The sequence below is a fragment of the Oratosquilla oratoria genome, chromosome 6, assembly GCF_046742065.1.
Source record: "Oratosquilla oratoria isolate Oo_2021 chromosome 6, ASM4674206v1, whole genome shotgun sequence".
NCBI lineage: Eukaryota > Metazoa > Arthropoda > Malacostraca > Stomatopoda > Squillidae > Oratosquilla > Oratosquilla oratoria.
Genome location: NC_134782.1, coordinates 71,385,685 through 71,404,953, shown reverse-complemented (window position 1 = coordinate 71,404,953; position 19,269 = coordinate 71,385,685). Strand labels below are relative to the sequence as shown.

Below are 19,269 nucleotides of genomic sequence, written 5' to 3'. Positions count from 1 at the left end.
ATCCTTCCTCAACAGACATTCCCTTCTTCCCCAAAACCCCTTTTACCCCATCCATCCATCTCATCCTAGGTCACCCCCTCATGTTCACTCCCTCCACATCTGCATTCCATACCTCTTTTACTAGTCTTTCTTCACTCATTCTTGCCATGTGTCCAAACCATCCCAATACTCTTTCATCCACCCTATCTCCCAAGTCCCTTACCACCCCTGTTCTCCTCCTCACCTCCTCATTTCTCACTCTAGCCAACCTAGTAACCCCAATCATACTTCTCAGACACCTTATCTCAAACACATTCAAACTCCTCTCTTCCTCTCTTATGTTCTATGTTTCTGCCCCATACAGTGCTGTCGGCACAATCACTCCTTCATACAATCTCCTCTTAGCATCCATTCCCAAATGTCTATCTCATTACACTTTTTAATCCACCAAGGCATTTACTCATTTCTCTCAATCTACATTCTACCTCCACCTCCACTCCTCCCTTTCCTGCCACATTTGCACCCAAGTATCTAAATCTATCGACTTCCTCCAGTCACTCTCCCTTAATGCTCACTTCCAGTCTGTGCCACCTTCACCCCTTGTACATCTCATCACCTTACTTTAACCCACATTTATCTTCAACTTCCTTCTTTCACACACTCTCCCAAACTCTGTCACTAGCTTCCTCAATCCCTCCTCTGATCCTGCTATAAGTGCAGTGTCGTTCAGACAACAGCTGGCTCACCTCCCACTTTTCTCCATTTTCTTTAACCATCCCCAGTCCCTGACCCATCACCCTTGCATTTACCTCTCACACCACCCCATTCATGTATAAGTTGAACATCCAGGGTGACATAACACATCCCTGACGAAGTCCCACCTTTACCTCAAACCACTCACTCTCTCCATTTCTAATCCTGACACATGCTCTACTAAGCTCGTAAAAACTCTTGACAGCTCATAAAAGCTTTCCTCCTATCCTGCATATCTACAAAACTTACCACAGTGCCTTCCTGTCTACCCTGTCATAAGCCTTTTCCAGATCCATATAAGCCCAAAAAACATCCTTCCCCTTTCCTACAGCTTTCACACATATGTCTTACCACAAAAATCTGATCTATGCAACTTCTACCCATCCTAAATCCACACTGTTCCTCACCAATTACTCCCTCTGTTCCTCTCCTAATCCTCTCAATCAGGATCCTCCCATAAGCCTTCCTAACTACACATAACAAGCTAATCCCTCTGAAACTCCTACACTCACACTTGTCTCCTTTTCCCTTGTAAAATGGAACTATACAGGCACCCCTCCAGTCCTCCAGCACTCTACCCTCTCTCAAACAAACATTAAATAACCACACCAGCCAGTCCACCTTCACTGTACCTCCTTTTTTCAGACATTCTGCATTCTGCAACATATTCATTCCTAAGTTTTATATATGTTTGCCATGTGGATGTTTTTTGTCTTTTTTCCATCTTTACTAGGATTTTTCTTCTGTCTTTAGCCTCGCTGCACCTTTTGTTATACCAACACTTTATATAAATCTCTTTTTGCTTCTTTGGTACATATTTATCAATTCCTTCCTTGTACTTTTCTTTAAATATGTTCCATTTGTCTTCCATCTTTGTTTCCTCTTTGGAAAATTTATCCCAGTTTGTGTTTTGAATTTTTTTTCTAAGTTTTACAAAATCTGTTTTGTTGTACATTAACCTTCCTTCTCTATGTTTTTCATTCCTTCTCACATTGTTTTGTTCTTTTAATTTATATTCTATTTGTATATGGTCACTCTTCCCAATTGGTGTCTTATACTCCATTTTGTTCATGATATTAGGTTCAGAAGTGAATACTAAGTCTAGTTTTGATGGTTCCTCATTGTTTCTATATCTAGTATTTTCCTTAACCCATTGTGTTAAGGTGTATTCAATGGTCATAACCAGCAGAATGTTGCTCCAAAGTTCTTCTCCCCCTTTTACTATCATTTCTTCCCAGATTATATCTTTTGCATTAAAGTCACCCATAATTACTATGTAACCACCCTCTTTCAGTAACTCATTTAGAACATTCATTGTGTCTAACAGCAATTTAGAATGATCACTATCAGACCAAGCCTGTGTTTTTGGTGGCACGTATACTACTACAAATTTTCTACTTTTCATATTTTTATAACAACTTTAATCATAATTAATTCCACATTATATTTGCCTTCATTTATCTTTGTCACATTTAAACCCTTTTTGGTCAATATCATGACTACTCCCTGTTTATCTTTTCTATTTTGATGCAGCCCAAAGGGATTTCTCCCTATGTTACTGATTGAATGAAGTAGCCTTGCTATGGATGTGCTGTGTCTTGCTGTATTGCTTCTGACCTAGGGCGATGGGTGAAATGTAGGGATGACCTATCATCCAGGAGGAGCCAAGATGTGAGCAGTGGTGAATGGGGGTGGTGGAATAAGTGAGAGTGGAATTCTGCATTTTGATTTTGGCTACCTCACATGTAAGGGGGGAAAACCTCTTGGTATATGCATGTATTTATGTATTTAAGGTGTGTTTATGTTTTGGTCTGTGGGCATGAAAGTTGTGTTGTTTACAGTTTTTATTGCTCACTTCGCACGGCTGTTACAGAGGTTTTTTTGAGTGAGGTATAAAGTTGGGGAAACTCATTCTTCTACTCCCTGCCCTTCGCTCGCGGCCAATCAATCATCACCGTTGCCGTGACATCAGTGTTCTCGTCCAATCAGTCGTCTCCGTTGCCGTGACGTCACAACTCTCGGCTAATCAGTTGTCTCAGTTGCCATGACTTCACCATTCTCTCAGCCAATCAGATTCCTTACACAATGGAACATTTTTGCCGGATTTTGGAAGGTGGTCATAAATATCATAAAAACGCCAGGAAATTTTCAAAACTGGAAAACTTTATTTTTTTATATACATATATTTTGTCATATGTTGCATTTGATGGATATGTGCATTTAATGGGTGTAGTGCATGTGGGGCAAATGTAAGACCTGAGTTTGTTTCTATGTTGTCAGCTAATAGGAGAAGTGGGAGGGCAGATGCTGATGTACTGACCTCCTTGAAAAAACAGGGATATGATAGAGATAGTTGGAAGTAGTGTGTGAGGGGCAGAAACATGGAACATAAGAGAGGAAGAGAGAAGGAGTTTGAATGTGTTTGAGATGAGGTGTCTGAGAAGTATGATGGGGGTTACTAGGCTGGATAGAGTGAGAAATGAGGAGGTGAGGAGGAGAACAGGGGTAGAAAGGGGGTTGGGAGATAGGGTTGATGAAAGAGTATTAGGATGGTTTGGACACATGGAAAGAATGAATGAAGACTAGTGAAAGAGGTATGGAAGGCAGATGTGGAGGGAGTGAGCATGAAGGGACGTTGTATAGACGTTTCGTCTAACGACGAAACGTCAGGAATAAAAGCTTCACCTCCAGTCCATGTTTCCTTTACCATGTCTATACAACTTGTTCACATGGATTTTCACATGAAGGGACGTCCTAAGATGAGGTGGATGGATGGGGTGAAGGGAGCTTTGGGGAAGAGGGGAATGTCTGTTGAGGAAGGACGGGAGAGGACAGAAGACAGGGGTGAATGGAGAATAGTTTTATATGGATGATGTTGTGATGCATGAAGTGGAAGTGGGCGGGGGGGATAGGGGGTGTGGTAGTATGTGTGAGCAATTTTTGACGCAGCCTGAAGGGATTTCTCCCCATCTTCTCCTTTATGCATGAGGGAACGGAGAGGGGGGGTCGCCGATTTAATGAAGCAGCCTTGCTGTGGATGTGCTGTGTCTTGTGACACTGCTTCTGACCCAGGGCAGTGGACAAGGTGCAAGGATGACCCATCATCCAGGAGGTGCTAAGATGTGGGGGAAGGTGGAGGGGTGTGGAGTGTATTCAGGGATGGAATGGGTGAGAATGATATTATGCCTTTTCCTTTTTGGCTACCTCCCTTGTAAGGGGGAAAAAGCCTTGGTATATGTATGTATGTATGTGAGAGTGCAAGAAGTGACTCGCTGGCCCAGTCTGGAGACCAGGTGCTGCCCCAAGGGGCCAGCACCTCCTTGGGGAGATTGGGATTAATGTGCCCATTTGTTATTCATGGTTGTTTCTTGAGTTTGGATCCATCCTGGGGGGTGGGAGAGTGTCCTCCTCTTCCACCTTGAACAAGTGGTGTAGCTTCTTGCAAGCCAGACACTGCAGCATTAGTGGGCAAGAGATAGATTTGAGTGGAGAATGGTTGTGAATGGATGATAAATTTATTGGGCTCAAAGGAATTTCTCCTCATCTTCTCTAATTACTCATGAGTAGATGAGTAGGGAGGGTCTCTATGTAACGAAGCACTGGGAAACCAACTTGGTTATCAGGCCCTGCTGTGGAGGTGCAATGTCTTGCTGCAATACTTTTTACTTAGGTAGTGGGCAGGGGGCAAGGATGGTCCCCTTCATGCACAAGGAATTAAGATAATAGAGAAGACAAATGGGCTGTGGATGGATGTGGAATGGGTGAAATGTGGGTGAATGCCTTAGCTGGTTACCTCCCTCGTAAGGGGGAAAAGGCTTTTTGATATATAGATAGACATATATAGAAAGTTGTTAATGATTGAGAAGTATGATAAGTGTTTCAAGAATGGGAAGAGTGAGAGATGTGGAGTTGGGGCAGATAATGGGGGTTGGAAGAAGAGTAATAAGGTGGTTTGAGAATAAGGAATGAATGAATGAATGAGGAAGGTTGCTGTCTCCTCTTTTACTTTTCTCTATATGTCTTTAACCCTTGAATAGACAATGGTTTACTGCAAGATGGCATCAGATAATTATCTCTCACCTGTCCATCTTGCAAACCCATGAACCTGCCCTCCTCTTCTGGAGGTGCAGCATAGACGAGCTGGCTCTTGGTCTCCAGAATAGGCCCTAAATTTCTCTCCAACTTACACTATGCTTCCTCAACTTTTTAATTTATTTACCTGTTGATTGATTGATTGATTTATGATCTTCTTCAGGAGAGCCTGACAACTGGTGACTTATCCTTCCATGTTTTTCCATCTGGCTAGCTTGTGACAGAAACTTCCCCACATTATTATGACTAAAATAACAAGTGATTTTTTGTAATTTCTTTTTAAACAGGAGAATCAGTACCACAGATGAAAGAAAGTTTGGAAGTGATGGAGTTAGATAGACCACTTGACCTTGTATCAGATGCAAAGCTTCATTGTTTGTTTGGAGGCACAAAAGTGGTTCAACACACTCCACCCAGCAAGACTGTCACAGGACTCAGAGGTAATTATTCAAAGAGAATTAAGAATGTGTTTTTATTATCAGGATGTGAAAGAATATAGTAGTGCATATTTTATATTTACTTTGGCCATTAGCTTGATGTACAGAAGTCTCATTGAATTACCCCTTAAAATCAACTTACCAGACAAACTATGGAAAGGTTTTGATTAATCTCTTGAAATTCAGGTCTTGTATGTGAAAAGGAAAAATCCAGAATTACCTTTACCCAAATTATTCTTGTATTTTGATGTTTACATGAAGAATTTTCAAATTATGATAATTGTATGTTTCAAAATTTGCCCTTTTTCTTTTTTTTATGTGCACCAGCCCCTGATAATGGCTGTGTTTGCTATGTGTTGCGCACCAGCTTTAATACTGCCCAGGGTAAATTGTTGCGAACCATTCTTTATGGAGTCAGCAGGGTTACAGCCAACAATTTGGAGACATTTGCCTTTATCCTTTTCCTCTTAGTGTTTGCAATTGCTGCTGCATCATATGTATGGATCAAGGGTAAGCCTTTACTGTATTTGCTAATTGTGAAACCTTTGCCTAAATACATTTTGCTATTAATGGCTGATATTTTATTGTCAGTTGTATTTGTTGTTAGTTTTTTGGGATGAATGATAAAAGCTATATTATATTCTGTTTTAGGAATGGAGAACCCAGACAGGAATCGTTACAAACTCTTCTTAGAATGTACATTGATCTTAACATCAGTAGTACCTCCAGAACTGCCAATAGAATTGTCCTTAGCAGTCAACACATCTCTCATCTCCTTGTCTAAGCTTCTAGTTTATTGCACTGAACCATTCAGAATACCTTTCGCTGGGAAAATTGATGTATGTTGCTTTGACAAGACGGGCACACTCACAAGTGACGACTTAGTGGTGGAAGGTGTTGCTGGCCTTGAGTAAGTTTTCTGAATGATAAAATGCATGTTTGAATATATTTTTATCAAGTTTTTAATGAGAATTTTAGTACAAACAGAGAACGGCTATATGTTTTATGGTGTGAAACTTTTCTGTGTGGATTTGGGTGAGGACTGCATGGTAACATCAGCTAATGCAGTGCTGTAGGTACTGTTTTGGGGTGTCCCTATGGAGTAGGGCCACACATCACTTATTTGTACTAGAGTAAAATCTCTACAGGAGGAATGATGCTACTTTTGTACTAAAACTGCCCCTCCTTAATTACTATTCCCTTTAAACTGTCCTTTACCAGGCAGATGATCTGAATACACATCATCCAGTCTGGCATAACATACAAACAGCAGATTGAAGAGGACACAAAATACTAGCACAACTCCCCAACCTAAGCATGATTAAGTAACAACCCCATTAAACAACCTACCGTATTTTCCGGCTTAAAATGCGCATCGGGTTATAATGCGCACCCATGCACATCGTTATCTCAGTACACAGATAGCGCGCACCGACGTATAACACGCATGCCCGATCGCATTTGTCTATAACGCAGTTTTACCTCGGTATTTATATCATGTGAACGAGGTTACATGGAGAAGTATTTTTCATTGGCTAGAGCCACCGCTGGGAAATCTATTGATTTGTCACTAAATTAAGTGTCAGTTTAGGCATCAATCAGGACACAACTAAGAAAAAGTCGGAACTACATGTACCGGTGTATGACTCATGTTGTGCGTTGGTCCCTTATTACTTTGTAGCTTAAATAGTTTGTAGGATATATGATCTAAAAAAAGTTTATTGAAAGTAAAATATACAGAAAAATTTCGGGATTTTTACAGAAAATGTTCATTTTATATCTTGAGGAAATAATTCGTCTTTACCATTTTTTATTTAATACTGAAACAAACTACAGACTGTTTCGTTTTAGCTTTGAACCTGCAATGACAGTGGTGAAATAGGACAGTCTCTCATCGAGGTGACGTTTAGTTAATATAACTCCCGAAAGAGGGTGTTGTAGTCAGGTGTTTGACACGAGTTTATGAACAGCCGCAACAGAATTTGTACCATACCTAAAGTGAAGCAACAAAGCCAACATAAAAATTCAAACTAGGATGCTGTGAACATGGGCAAATATCATGAATATTGATTATGTTTCATGGTGTTTAGGCCTATTTAAACATGAAAAATAAGATTCGATAAATGCCTACCTCTACCAAATATTTATATACGGTAGCCCATGCTGGCGTATTCTTTCATGTCACCATGGCTGTTCTTCTTGTTCTCACAGAACGTCACGGAGAAGTGTACCTCCCGACTTTGTGACAGCCAACATCGTCACGTTGTTGTGGAAAAAATTACACACACAGCCGCAGAATTTTTATCGTAGGCCGTAGATAATGCGCACCACCTGATGACGCGCACCCCCCATTTTTAGGCCCTTCCAACAGAAAAAATATGCGCACTATACGCTGGAAAATACGGTATTCAAACAGTTAGTTGTTGCCTTGAGCCATAGTGACTGGCATTGGTTCTCAAAACCTCCCACAGATTTCTTTAGACAAGAAACGTTATTGATACAAGCACTGAACCTTGTGGAATTCCACGTTTTACTGCTCTCCATCTTGACATCTCATTCTTTACTACAGTCCTCATGTATCTTCCCTTCAAAAAATCTTTCATTCATTCTAGTAGTTTGCTTTTCAGTCCTCCAACATGCTCCAGTTTCCACATAAGTTGACTGAGGTACTTTAGTGTGAGACTATTTCTATATCACTGACTCAGAATGGTAGGGAGAGGAGAGCAATTCTCCATGTGTAAAAAAATGTAAGAAATGCAGTTGACATTGATAAAGAGAGATTTTAATCCCATCAAGAAAGACCACCTAACTCATTACTATAGCAACCTTCAGATATAAGCCCCACATAGAAAACCTCCCACACCAGACAAGAACACTTGCACAGCTGCACCCTGGACCTGATCAAGCATTAAGATAATACCAGCATAGAATAGGCCTGGCCACAGATTCAAACTGCTCTAGATGCAATCATCACACAGAAGACACAGAATACCTGATACTACTATTCCCCACACTAACAGTATCCAGACATTGACACAATATATCTTTTCTGGGGCAGTTACTAGTTTCCTGGAGGCTGCTGGTCTTTTGCAAGGGAGACCAGGGGTAATGGATTAAATGATTTCCCAGTAAAGATTATCATAGAACTGCAAGAGAAAATACAACCCATGATCAAGAAAATATTTATAAACTACTATAAAACAAAGTGGCAAAAGTACTCAGAAGGTATAGAGAAAGAGATAGAATAGTTTAAAATTGACCCTGGATAAATCATTAAACAAAATAACTACCATCCAGAAGGCAAATAAAAAACACATTCCTAGAGGCTACAGAAAAAATAGAACCTCAACTACAAACAAGTGATAGCCTCCCTAAAGAAAAAAGTAATAATTCAAAAAAGAAACAATAGAACAGAATAAGAAAAAGAACATCTAAAGCAATTAGATAGAAACATTCATACAAACAGAAAGAAAACAGGGACAAACTAACCAACAAAATTGCTGTAAAAGTTGATAATAGCAAAATAAAGAGAGTGGTAAAAGCCAACAAAAACTCAAAATTAACCCCCCACCACCCACCCATGAATCAGTTAGTGCAACTCATGGTAGAACAACACTTCAAGACACTGAACAGTACATCAATCACAGACATAGACACTACTGTGCACACCTTCAGTACAACCATATAAAATGTAGTCAAGAAATACATCCCCAGAGGCAACAGATAATTACACAACCTAAATTTCACTAGAAATTCAAGGCCTCATTAGACATCACAATATACTCTAACATGCCACCCCCACAGCTATCCTTCAGAACATAACAGATCAAATACAAGCACCTAATATTAGATCAACAAAATTCATGAACAAAAACACTAAACTAGCAAATCTTTGTCAACTCAATCATGAAACAACACCAAAAAACTGTACGAGATACTCTATACCTCATACTACAACTTGTCACATCACACATCTCCTTTGCCAAATCACAACATGATTTTAGACCACCACACTCCACAAACACATTTCAGATAGATCTTGCACAAAGTGTGTTCGAAGGCATCAATTCAGATAGGCCTTCACACAAAACTTCTCATAACACTAGTCATTAGTAAAGCTTTCAATGCCATCCTTTGTCACAATCTCACAAACAGAATATACAATACAATAATACCAAAATATGGCAGATAGAAATGCCTATGTGTCATATAATGGCCAGTCATCTCACACCAGAAGCTTTAAGAACAGAGTACCATAGGGCTCGGTTCTAACCACCACACTCTTAAAGTTATACATACACAATATACCTACACCCCAGAAATGTCGAAGCTATGTCTGCTTTCTGGGTTGTGTAAGCTTACATTTAATGCTTTGCACTTTGAGATACTGAAGTTTATTTGCCATTTCATCCATATGAACTCTTTGTTAAGAAGATCTTCCTGTAGTATCTTGGCGTCTTCCCCTGACCTAATTTGGCATGGTCAGGTCTATTCTGTGTTGGTACTGTTTCAATGCTGGATGGTGTCCTGAGTGCAAGCGTGACAGTGTTTTTTGTGGGGCTAATGTTTGGGAATTATAGAAATATTGAGTTAGGTGGTCTGTCTTGAAGGGCTTGTTTAGTGATCTGAAAGTATACTGGTTATGTATTTTTATGTGAATATTTTGCATGGTAAAGGTGTTGGTGTTAGGTTGTTACAAATGTTTGAGTAGTATGCTGCTGGTGTAGTTTTTTGTTCTATTCTGTTGGTGGTGCTTGTGAGATATAGAGTGATGTGTGTTATTAAGGGTTTTTGCATAGAATTATGTTCTTGTCATTTTCATGTAGTGTTTTATGTTGAGGATTTTTATTTTTGTATGCAGGTTTCCAATTAGGGTGGTTTTGATGCATCCTGCTATTATTCTCAATACTTCATTCTATAGAATCTATTGTTTGTGTTTGTCTAGTTACATACATATACCAAAGGCTTTTTCCCCCTTACATGGGAGGTAGCCAAAAGACAAAGGCATAGAAACCACTCCCACCCATTCCATCCCCTACATACTCCACTCTCATCGACCCTCATCCCTCTCATCTTGTCACCTCCTGGATGATGGGTCATCCCTGCATCTTGTCCACTGCCCTAGGTCGTCAGAAGCAGTGTTGCAAGGCACAGCATGTCCACAGCAAGGCCACTTCATCAATTCAGCGAACCCCTCTCTCCATCCCCTCATGCAGAAAAGGAGACAGGGAGAAATCCCTTCAGGCTGCATCAATTTATTTCTCATACATACTCCCTCACCCTCCATCCCCCACCCACTCACCCTCATGCATCACAGCATTATCCATACACAACCATTCTCCATTCACCCCTATCTTCTGTCCTCTCCCATCCTTCCTCAACAGACCTTCCCCTCTTTCCCAATGCCCCTTTTACCCCATCCATCCATCTCATCCTAGGACGCCCCCTCATGTTCATTCCTTCCACCTCTGCCTTCCACACCTCTTTTACTAATCTTTCTTCACTCATTCTTTCCATGTGTCCAAACCATCCTAATACTCTTTCATCAACCCTATCTCCCAACTTCCTTTCCACCCCTGTTCTCCTCCTCACCTCATTTCTCACTCTATCTAGCCTAGTAACCCCTATCATACTTCTCAGGCATTTCATCTCAAACACATTCAAACTCCTTCTCTCTTCCTCTCTTATGTTCCATGTTTCTGCCCCGTACAGTGCTGTTGGCACAATCACTCCTTCATACAATCTCCTCTTAGCATCCATTCCCAAATGTCTATTTCTCATTACACTTTTTAATCCCCCAAGGTATTTACTCGCTTCTCTCAATCTACATTCTACCTCCACCCCCACTCCTCCCTTTCCTGCCACATTTGCACCCAAAAATCTACAACTATCTAGTTGATTATCAGGAACCATGCTGTGGAGGCATAGTTGTGGATGATTCTCATGAAGTGAGAGCAGGAGATAGACCTAGGAAAAAGTGGGTGGATGAGATAAATTAAACCATAATCGCTCAAGTTCAAGGTGTCAAGTAAAAATGTGATTTTGTTTATTCTATTGCCTCCCATTCTGTTGGTACTTTGTCTTATGGTTATGAATATGAATGTATGTTCACCTTTTTCTATATAGAAAATTACAGGGATATAATGAATAACTGTAAATAAATTGTATATGAAAGAGTAAATTGGATAGCACAGTTTCAAAGGGGAACTGAATGATATGATGAAAATTATGTTTCTCTACATATTCTAATGCATACACTTGCCTTTCAGTGGAACAAGTAAAGTTACACCTGTAATAGAGGCTCCTCCAGAAACAGTTCAGGTAAGACATTTTTTTCCTTATTTCAATTTTATTTACATTTTTATGCCTATGTATCATTCCTTTATCACTCCTCCTTTACCTATGTATTTTTTATCCTTGTGCAAAACAGAAGGTATCACACAGCTAGGCAGAATCAATACCAACTGCTGTAACACATTTGTAAGTGTGAATGGGAGTGAAGGGGTTAATTAGATACCAAAAATTCTCTAGCTGCACACAGGGTATCCCTCATCTGAATAAGCTTGCATGGGTGCTGCCATAACAAACGTGTAAGTCATGAAAAGCAGTAAAAAGGTCAAAATTTTCTCTGTAATTTTTAAGATATCATGTATTCATTATACAGGGATATTGACTACATGGTAACTTGGAATCACTAATTCAAGGACTGTTAGGGTGCCCCAATTGACCAGAGCCAAACATCATTTCTCTGAATTAGAGTTTGAAATCTCCACTCGTTAAGAAATTATGATACTTTTGTACTACTGCTGTCCCTGCTTTATCCTTTATGCTGTTCCCTTCAACCTGTCCTTTACCACATCCTCGACTCTACCTCTTCCTGATTCCTTTGTGTTGGAGGGGGGAGAGGGAATGCCAAAAGACACTATGCAAAGGAAGGAAACAAATATGAATGTAGCAGGGATCACACTGTTAAGTGTAGTGGGAAAAGCACATAAGAGAGAATTGATTGAGAGGATTAGGAATGAAACAGGGAGTAATTGGGGACAATGTAGGCTTAGGAAAGGAAGAGGGTGTATAGATTTATTTTTTGTAGTAAGATATGCAACTTTTTGGCTAAAGGTAGAGATGTTTTTTGGGGGCTTTTATGGAGGGGGGTGGAGGTAAACTGTAGATTGAGAGAAGTGAGTAAATGTTTTGTGGGAATGAAAAGTGTCATGAGAAATTGACATGTGGGAATGGATGCAAAGAAAAGCTTATATGAAGGGGTGATTGTGCCTACAACATGGTATGGGGGTGGGGGGAGACTTGGAATAAGAGACAGAAAGGAGAAGTTATTGGGATGGTTTGGACTTATGGAAAGAATGAGTGAAGAAAGATTAGTAAAAGAAGTATGGAAAGCAGAGGTGGGTGGAGTCAGTTTGAGGGGACAACTGAGGATGAGATGGATGGATGGGATGAAACGGGCTTTGAGCAAGAGGGGAATGTCTGTTGAGTAAGGATGGGGAAGGCAAGGGATAGGGGTGAATGGAGGATGATTGTGTATGGATGATATTTTGACACAGCCAGAAGGAAATTCTCCATGTATTTTCATTTTTTCACATGAGGGAACAGAGAGGGGGTTGCTATGTAAGTAAAGTTACCCTGCTGTAGATGCGCTGTCTTGCTGCATTCCTTCAGACATAGCAGCAGGTAGGAGACAGGGATGACCCTTCATCCATGAGAAGCTAAGATAAGAGGGAAACAAGGGTGGTGGATGGGAATGGGTGCCTGCTACCTCCCTTATAAGGGGATGAAGCCCTTGGTATATAGATATATTTTATAGATCTAGAGGAGGCTTATGACAGGGTCATCAGGAAGGTTTATATAATGGGATGTGTCATATTGACTACATGTTATCATGCAGTTGTGATTCCATGGTAGCATACAGCCAGTACTTTAGAGACTGTTTTGGGGATACCTCTACAGACTGGAGCCACACATCTTTTGTCTTTGTTAGAGTAAAATCTCTATCCATAGAGGAATGATGGTACTTTTGTACTATGACTGTCCCTCCTTTATGCTATTCCTTTGAAGCTGTCCTTTACCACTTCTATGACTCGACCTCTTATTTCCTGTGGGAGTTGGGGAGGGGTAGAATTCTGCTGCCATGATTCCTATGCGAGTTGTAAAAGAGGAAAAAGTGAGACAGAGTGATGGAAATAGGGATCCTATTCTCTTTATGTTCATACTATGAAAAGTTAAAGTATAAGAGAGCTTGAGAGATCTCTAACCAGAACCCTAGAAATTGGGTCAGTAAATGTGTTTGGTTGTGGTACAGATGAGAGTAAAAGGGAAGATATAGGCAGTATGTAAGAAGGAAGATGGATGTATTAGTGTTAAATGAAGCTTGGAAAGGGAGGGATGATTGTAACTTTGGGAGTGTGGTGGGCAGAATGCCAGGAATGATGAGGGGCCAGAGGAGGAGGGAATGGCTCTGCTGATAAATAATGAGATAAGAAAGCATGTGGTGGAGTAGGTGTCATCAGTGTTAATGTGGATGAATTTGTATGAAAGTGGCAGTTACCGACAAATCTATCAAAATAAACACCATGTGAGGATGGAGCCTTTTGTAGATTTGTGTTTGTGATTACATTGAGTTTGGAGGCATTGAGACAGGCGAAATTGTGTTTATTGGCTTTATTCTCTCCATCTAGACCAATCAGCATCTTGGAACATTCCCTGAGGAAAACTCTGGTGGTTGCCAATGGTGCTATTAATATATACATGGTGGCTGTTGCCAACATAAGGAGCTATATACAATTTATTCACTACTATCCACATCTACTGTATTTCTACAATGTACAATACATGAATTGAATATGGACACTCAGTATTTATGCATAAGTAATTTATTTACAAGCAGTGGAAACAGATGTAAAATAATATATTGGTCATATGATGATTCTGCAATTGGCAATGTAAGACACAGGTGTCCAGATGCTTGGCTCAAATGACTGCATGAAGTCAGACATGATTGCCCCAAATGCTCACAGTAAGGTCATACACAATAGGTGGTTCCGCAGGAGTTCTTTGGAGATGTCAGATGTTACCTCCTGTAGCTAATGTGTGTGTACGTGCTAGACATCTAAAGGATTGAATATTCCCTTCAGTCATCTTGCAACAATTTATTAGTATGATGTTTCACTTGTTATGGCTTTTTCAAGTATATAGTTGTATTACACATGACAGATTGAATAAGAGGAATGGGGGAGATAGGTAAGGGAAAAACCACCTGATGGACTGGGAGAATGCAGAACTTCTGGTACATGAGCCCAACAAGATTCATAGAAAATGTTTGAAAGCAGCCATGATACAAGGATCCAACACATTTGAACAAAATAGAGGCATGTTCAATATCTCACCCATCCTAACTCCTTTAATACCTATCGCCAAAAATAAAATAAAATCAATAAAGCTATCCCTAGTTGCCCTCCAAATTCCCCTTTTTCCTCTCAAGGTCGTTGTCCACCCTCAGTAGACAATTGCTCACCCTTATTTTATTTTTGTTCCTCAGTTTTTAGCTAATGTCTTTCACCCAGCCAATTGTTCTATCTTATCCTTAACCTTTCCCAGACATTTGATCTACCTTCTCCTTAACCTTTTCTAGTATTTAGTGATCCCCCCCCTACCTCCCTGTCTCCCTCCCTCCTTCCCCCTGTTCTCCTTGTTCCTCTTATTTAATTTCAGTAATGTGTGTTACAACTATGTACTTGAAAAACCTGTCATATGGTCTTTATTTCAGTAAACGTGGATGAAGGTGAAACTGTTATGGAAGATGTGTTTTTTAAGTTTGTATATACCTGATAGTGAAAAAAGTGAAGAGGATTTTGGAAAGATTTAAATGAGAGTTTAGAGTTTTAAGAGGAATGAAAATGTAGTGCTGTTGGGGAATCTCAGTGCTAGAATAGAGAATGAGGAAATAGATGGAGTAGTAGGGAATTTTAGGGTGCCAGGTAAGAATCTTAGTGGAGAAAAGATGTTGAAAATGTGTTTAGAAAGGCAGTCAGTGATAACAGAGTGTTTAAAAGGAGGACCCAAACATAAGTTTACATGGGAAAGGGTAGTAGACCAAAGAGTGGTTGATAAGATGTTGATGGACCCTTAATACTCACTTCCAATTTGCTGCCACATTCTCCCCTTGTACATCTCATCACCTTACTTTTACCCACATTTATCTTCAACTTCTTTTGCACACCTTCCCCAACTCTGTTACTAACTTCCTTAATCCCTCCTTTGATCCTGCCACAAGTGCAGTATCACCAGCAAACAACAACTGGATTATCTCCCAATTTACTCCATTTCCTTTAACCATCTCCAATCCCTGGCCCATTACCCTTTCGTTTACCCCTCACACCACTCTATCCATGAATAAATTGAACAGCCAAGGCAACATTACACATCCCTGGTGAAGTCCCACCTTTACCTCGAATGACTCACTCTATCCATATGTAATTCTAACACAGGTTCTACTACTCTTGTAAAAACTCTTGACTTCTCTTAACAGCTTTCCTCCAATTCTATATATCTGCAATATCTCCCACAGTGCCTTCCTGTCTACCCTGTCATAAACCTTTTCCAAATCCATAGACCCAAAAAACATCCTTACCTTTTCATATGAAGAAATGATAAAGAAAATACTAACTATACTAATAAGACCAAAACTTGAGTACGCAGCATCACTTTAGACACCCAGCACCAAAAAGAATATTAAGAAACTAGAAAGATTACAAAGAGCGACAACCAAACTAGCACCAACTCTCGCCGAACTAACATATGAGCAAATACTATCCAAACTGAACCTACCAACACTGGAACAAAGAAGAGAAAGAGGAGATTTGCTGACTACAGAATAATGAAAGGAATGGAAGTTTTAGACAGGAATGACCTGTTAGTGTGGGACAACGGTAAAATGAGAGGACACGGAAAAAAACCTGAAAAAAGATAGCTATAGAAAAAACTTGAAAAGGAACAGTTTCCCACACAGAGCGATTAATACATGGAACAAATTAGACAACAAAACAGTATGTGCAAACACTATACAAGATTTTAAGATAAAACTTGATGCAGAGAGATACAAAGATGGGTCACCACAAGCATAGCTCCCCTCCCGTATATTACAACTAGGGAAATATAGCTTTCTCACATATCTGTCTTACCATAAAAATCTGGTCCATGCAACCCCTACCTGTCCTAAACCCACACTGTACCTCACCAATTACCCCCTCTGTTCCTTTCCTAATCCTCTCAATCAAAAACCTCTCATAAGCCTTCTCAACTACACTTTAAAAATATATCCCTCTGAAACTACTACACTCTTACTTTTCACATTTTCCCTTGTAAAGTGGAACTACACAGGCACTCCTCCAGGGCACTCAACCTTCTCTTAAACAAACATTAAATAACCTCACCAGCCTGTCCATCATCACTGTACCTCCTTTTTTTTTTTAGACATTCTGCATGACACCCATCCAACCCATGACATCCATCCAACTTGTTCTCATCATCTTAACAACTGCCTTCACCTCATCTTTCCTTATTTCTCCTCCATTTTCCTCACTCATCACTGTCATTTTCTTTGCACTTCCTACTTCAACAACCGTTCCCTCCCTATCCTCCTTCACATTTAGCAATTCCCTAAAATAGTCTGCCTATCTTCCTCTTACTGCCTTCTCTTCCATTATCATCTCTCCATCTGCACCTTTTACATTTTCTTCTCTACTTGATTCACCCCCTCTTCTTCTCTTAATTTCTTTCCAAAACATCTTTCTATTACTTTAACCTCTTCACTCCTGGGCACATTGTATGTCTGGCAGCATTAGCTGCCTGACGTGTGATGTTGCGTCATAATAATCACATTATAAAAAATAAAGTCAGTGCTCAATCATTCGTTCTCTTTCACCCGTGTATTTTGATAATCATAGAAAATATGATGAAGCCAGTTTAGAGAGAATGGAAGTTACGTAGGTACGACTAAAATAAATATGATGAAGATGCCGACGTCGGCATCATCTAGTACCCACTTGCTCCTCCTGCCGCCTATGTAGGCTTCACCGTATGGAAGTGGTTAAAAAAAATTCTGTCATACTCTAACTCTATTTCACATCTCTCCTCTTTGCCTCCTTTATCTTATGCTTTACTTCTCTTTTCTTTGTACCTCTCACATGATTCTCTCATCCAATTTTTAACCAGTCTGTGCATGCTTGCTTCTTTTCTACAACCTTCTTTGCTTCCTTATCCCACCACCCACTACCCTTCCTTCTATTTCCTCTCACCCTCCTTGTTCCACACACCATCTTTGCACACCTTGTGACTCCCTCCTTGAACCATTCCCATTCCTCCTCCACTCCTAGTTCTACTCTACCCTTCACTCCCTCCCACTCCTCTCTCAGCTTCTTGTACTCCTTTTCTTTCTCGTTTAAGCAGTTCACTTTAAGCATCTCCCTACGTTTTGTCCTTTTCCTCTTTCTCCATGTATCCTCCACTCTCAACTACCCCCACTCTCTCCCCTTAGAACATGTACATCCTTAACTCTTCTTACTATTCTTCTGGTTACCACTCTATAGTCCATTAAAGCCCTATCTACCACCCTTCCCTCAACCACCCTCCCCCATGTGTACTTATGCTTGACTTTCTTCCTAAACACTGTATTTGCTATCATTACCAAAACACCTTGGCATAAATGTAATGAAGCTCTTGACTTATCTTTTCAAATACTGCTTGATGTCCAATAAAATTCCAGCTATTTAGAAAAGAGCCCACATAATGCCCATATTAAAGCCATAGAAATGAACTGAAAAGTAGCATGCTACAAATCAATCTCACTTCTATACATCATACCCAAACTGATAGAAAGATAAGTAACAGAAACATAACTAAACTACTCACCTCCTCAAACCAACATGAATTCAAAGAGGGCCACTCCACCACACTGCTCACAAATATCACCCAACAAATGCTGGAGGGATTAGACAAGAAAATACCACCAGAGAGAACCATAATAGTAGCAGTGGATATCAACAAAGCATTTTAGAAAGTTCCTAGATGCAATAAAAAATTGTACAGACAGATATCCACAACAGTGACAAGAAATGCCTAATAAACATCTTAGTAGACTGACAGTACAGAGTAACCCAAAACAACAAAATTTCCAAGACTAAAAGACTGCACAATGGCATCTCCCAAGTAGCAGTACTCTCAATTGTGCTACATACATATACCAAGGCTTTTTCCCCCTTACAAGGGAGGTAGCCAAAAAGGAAAAGGCATAAAATCATTCCCACCCATTCCATCCCTGAATACACTCCACACCCCTCGACCCTCCCTCTTATCTTAGCACCTCCTGGATGACGGGTCATCCCTGCACCTTGTCCACTGCCCTGGGTCAGAAGCAGTGTCGCAAGACACAGCACATCCACAGCACATCCACAGCAAGGCTGCTTCATTAAATCGGCAACCCCCCCCTCTCCGTCCCCCCATGCTTAAAAGGAGATGGGGAGAAATCCCTTTCGTGCTTTGTCAAATTTTGCTCACACATACTACCTCACCCCCCATCCCCCGCCCATTCCACCTCATGCATCACAACATCATCCATATAAAACCATTCTCCATTCACCCCTGTCTTCTGTCCTCTCCCGTTCTTCCTCAACAGACATTCCCCTCTTCCCCAAAGCCCCCTTCACCCCATCCATCCACCTCATCCTAGGACGTCCCCTCATGTACACTCCCTCCACATCTGCCATCCATACCTCTTTTACTAGTCTTTCTTCACTCATTCTTTCCATGTGTCCAAACCACCCTAATACTCTTTCATCAACCTTATCTCCCAACTCCCTTTCCACCCCCGTTCTTCTCCTCACCTCCTCATTTCTCACTTCCTCATTTCTCAATTGTACTAACTTCTTTAAAAATTATCTCCCAACACTAGATCCAGAACATATCACCAAACCACTTGCCTGTGCAGATGATGCCT

The 19,269-nt window shown here is 40.4% G+C and overlaps 1 protein-coding gene across 1 annotated transcript in view; it reads left to right on the top strand.

The window, feature by feature from the left end:
* LOC143026604 (endoplasmic reticulum transmembrane helix translocase) overlaps positions 1-19,269 on the top strand; it is a 148,190-nt gene that overhangs the window by 64,772 nt on the left and 64,149 nt on the right. The window contains exons 7-10 of the mRNA XM_076187283.1: positions 5,112-5,264; positions 5,589-5,771; positions 5,913-6,171; positions 11,531-11,582. Of these exons, the coding sequence (XP_076043398.1) occupies positions 5,112-5,264; positions 5,589-5,771; positions 5,913-6,171; positions 11,531-11,582 (647 nt within the window). The remainder of the gene's footprint in view (positions 1-5,111; positions 5,265-5,588; positions 5,772-5,912; positions 6,172-11,530; positions 11,583-19,269) is intronic.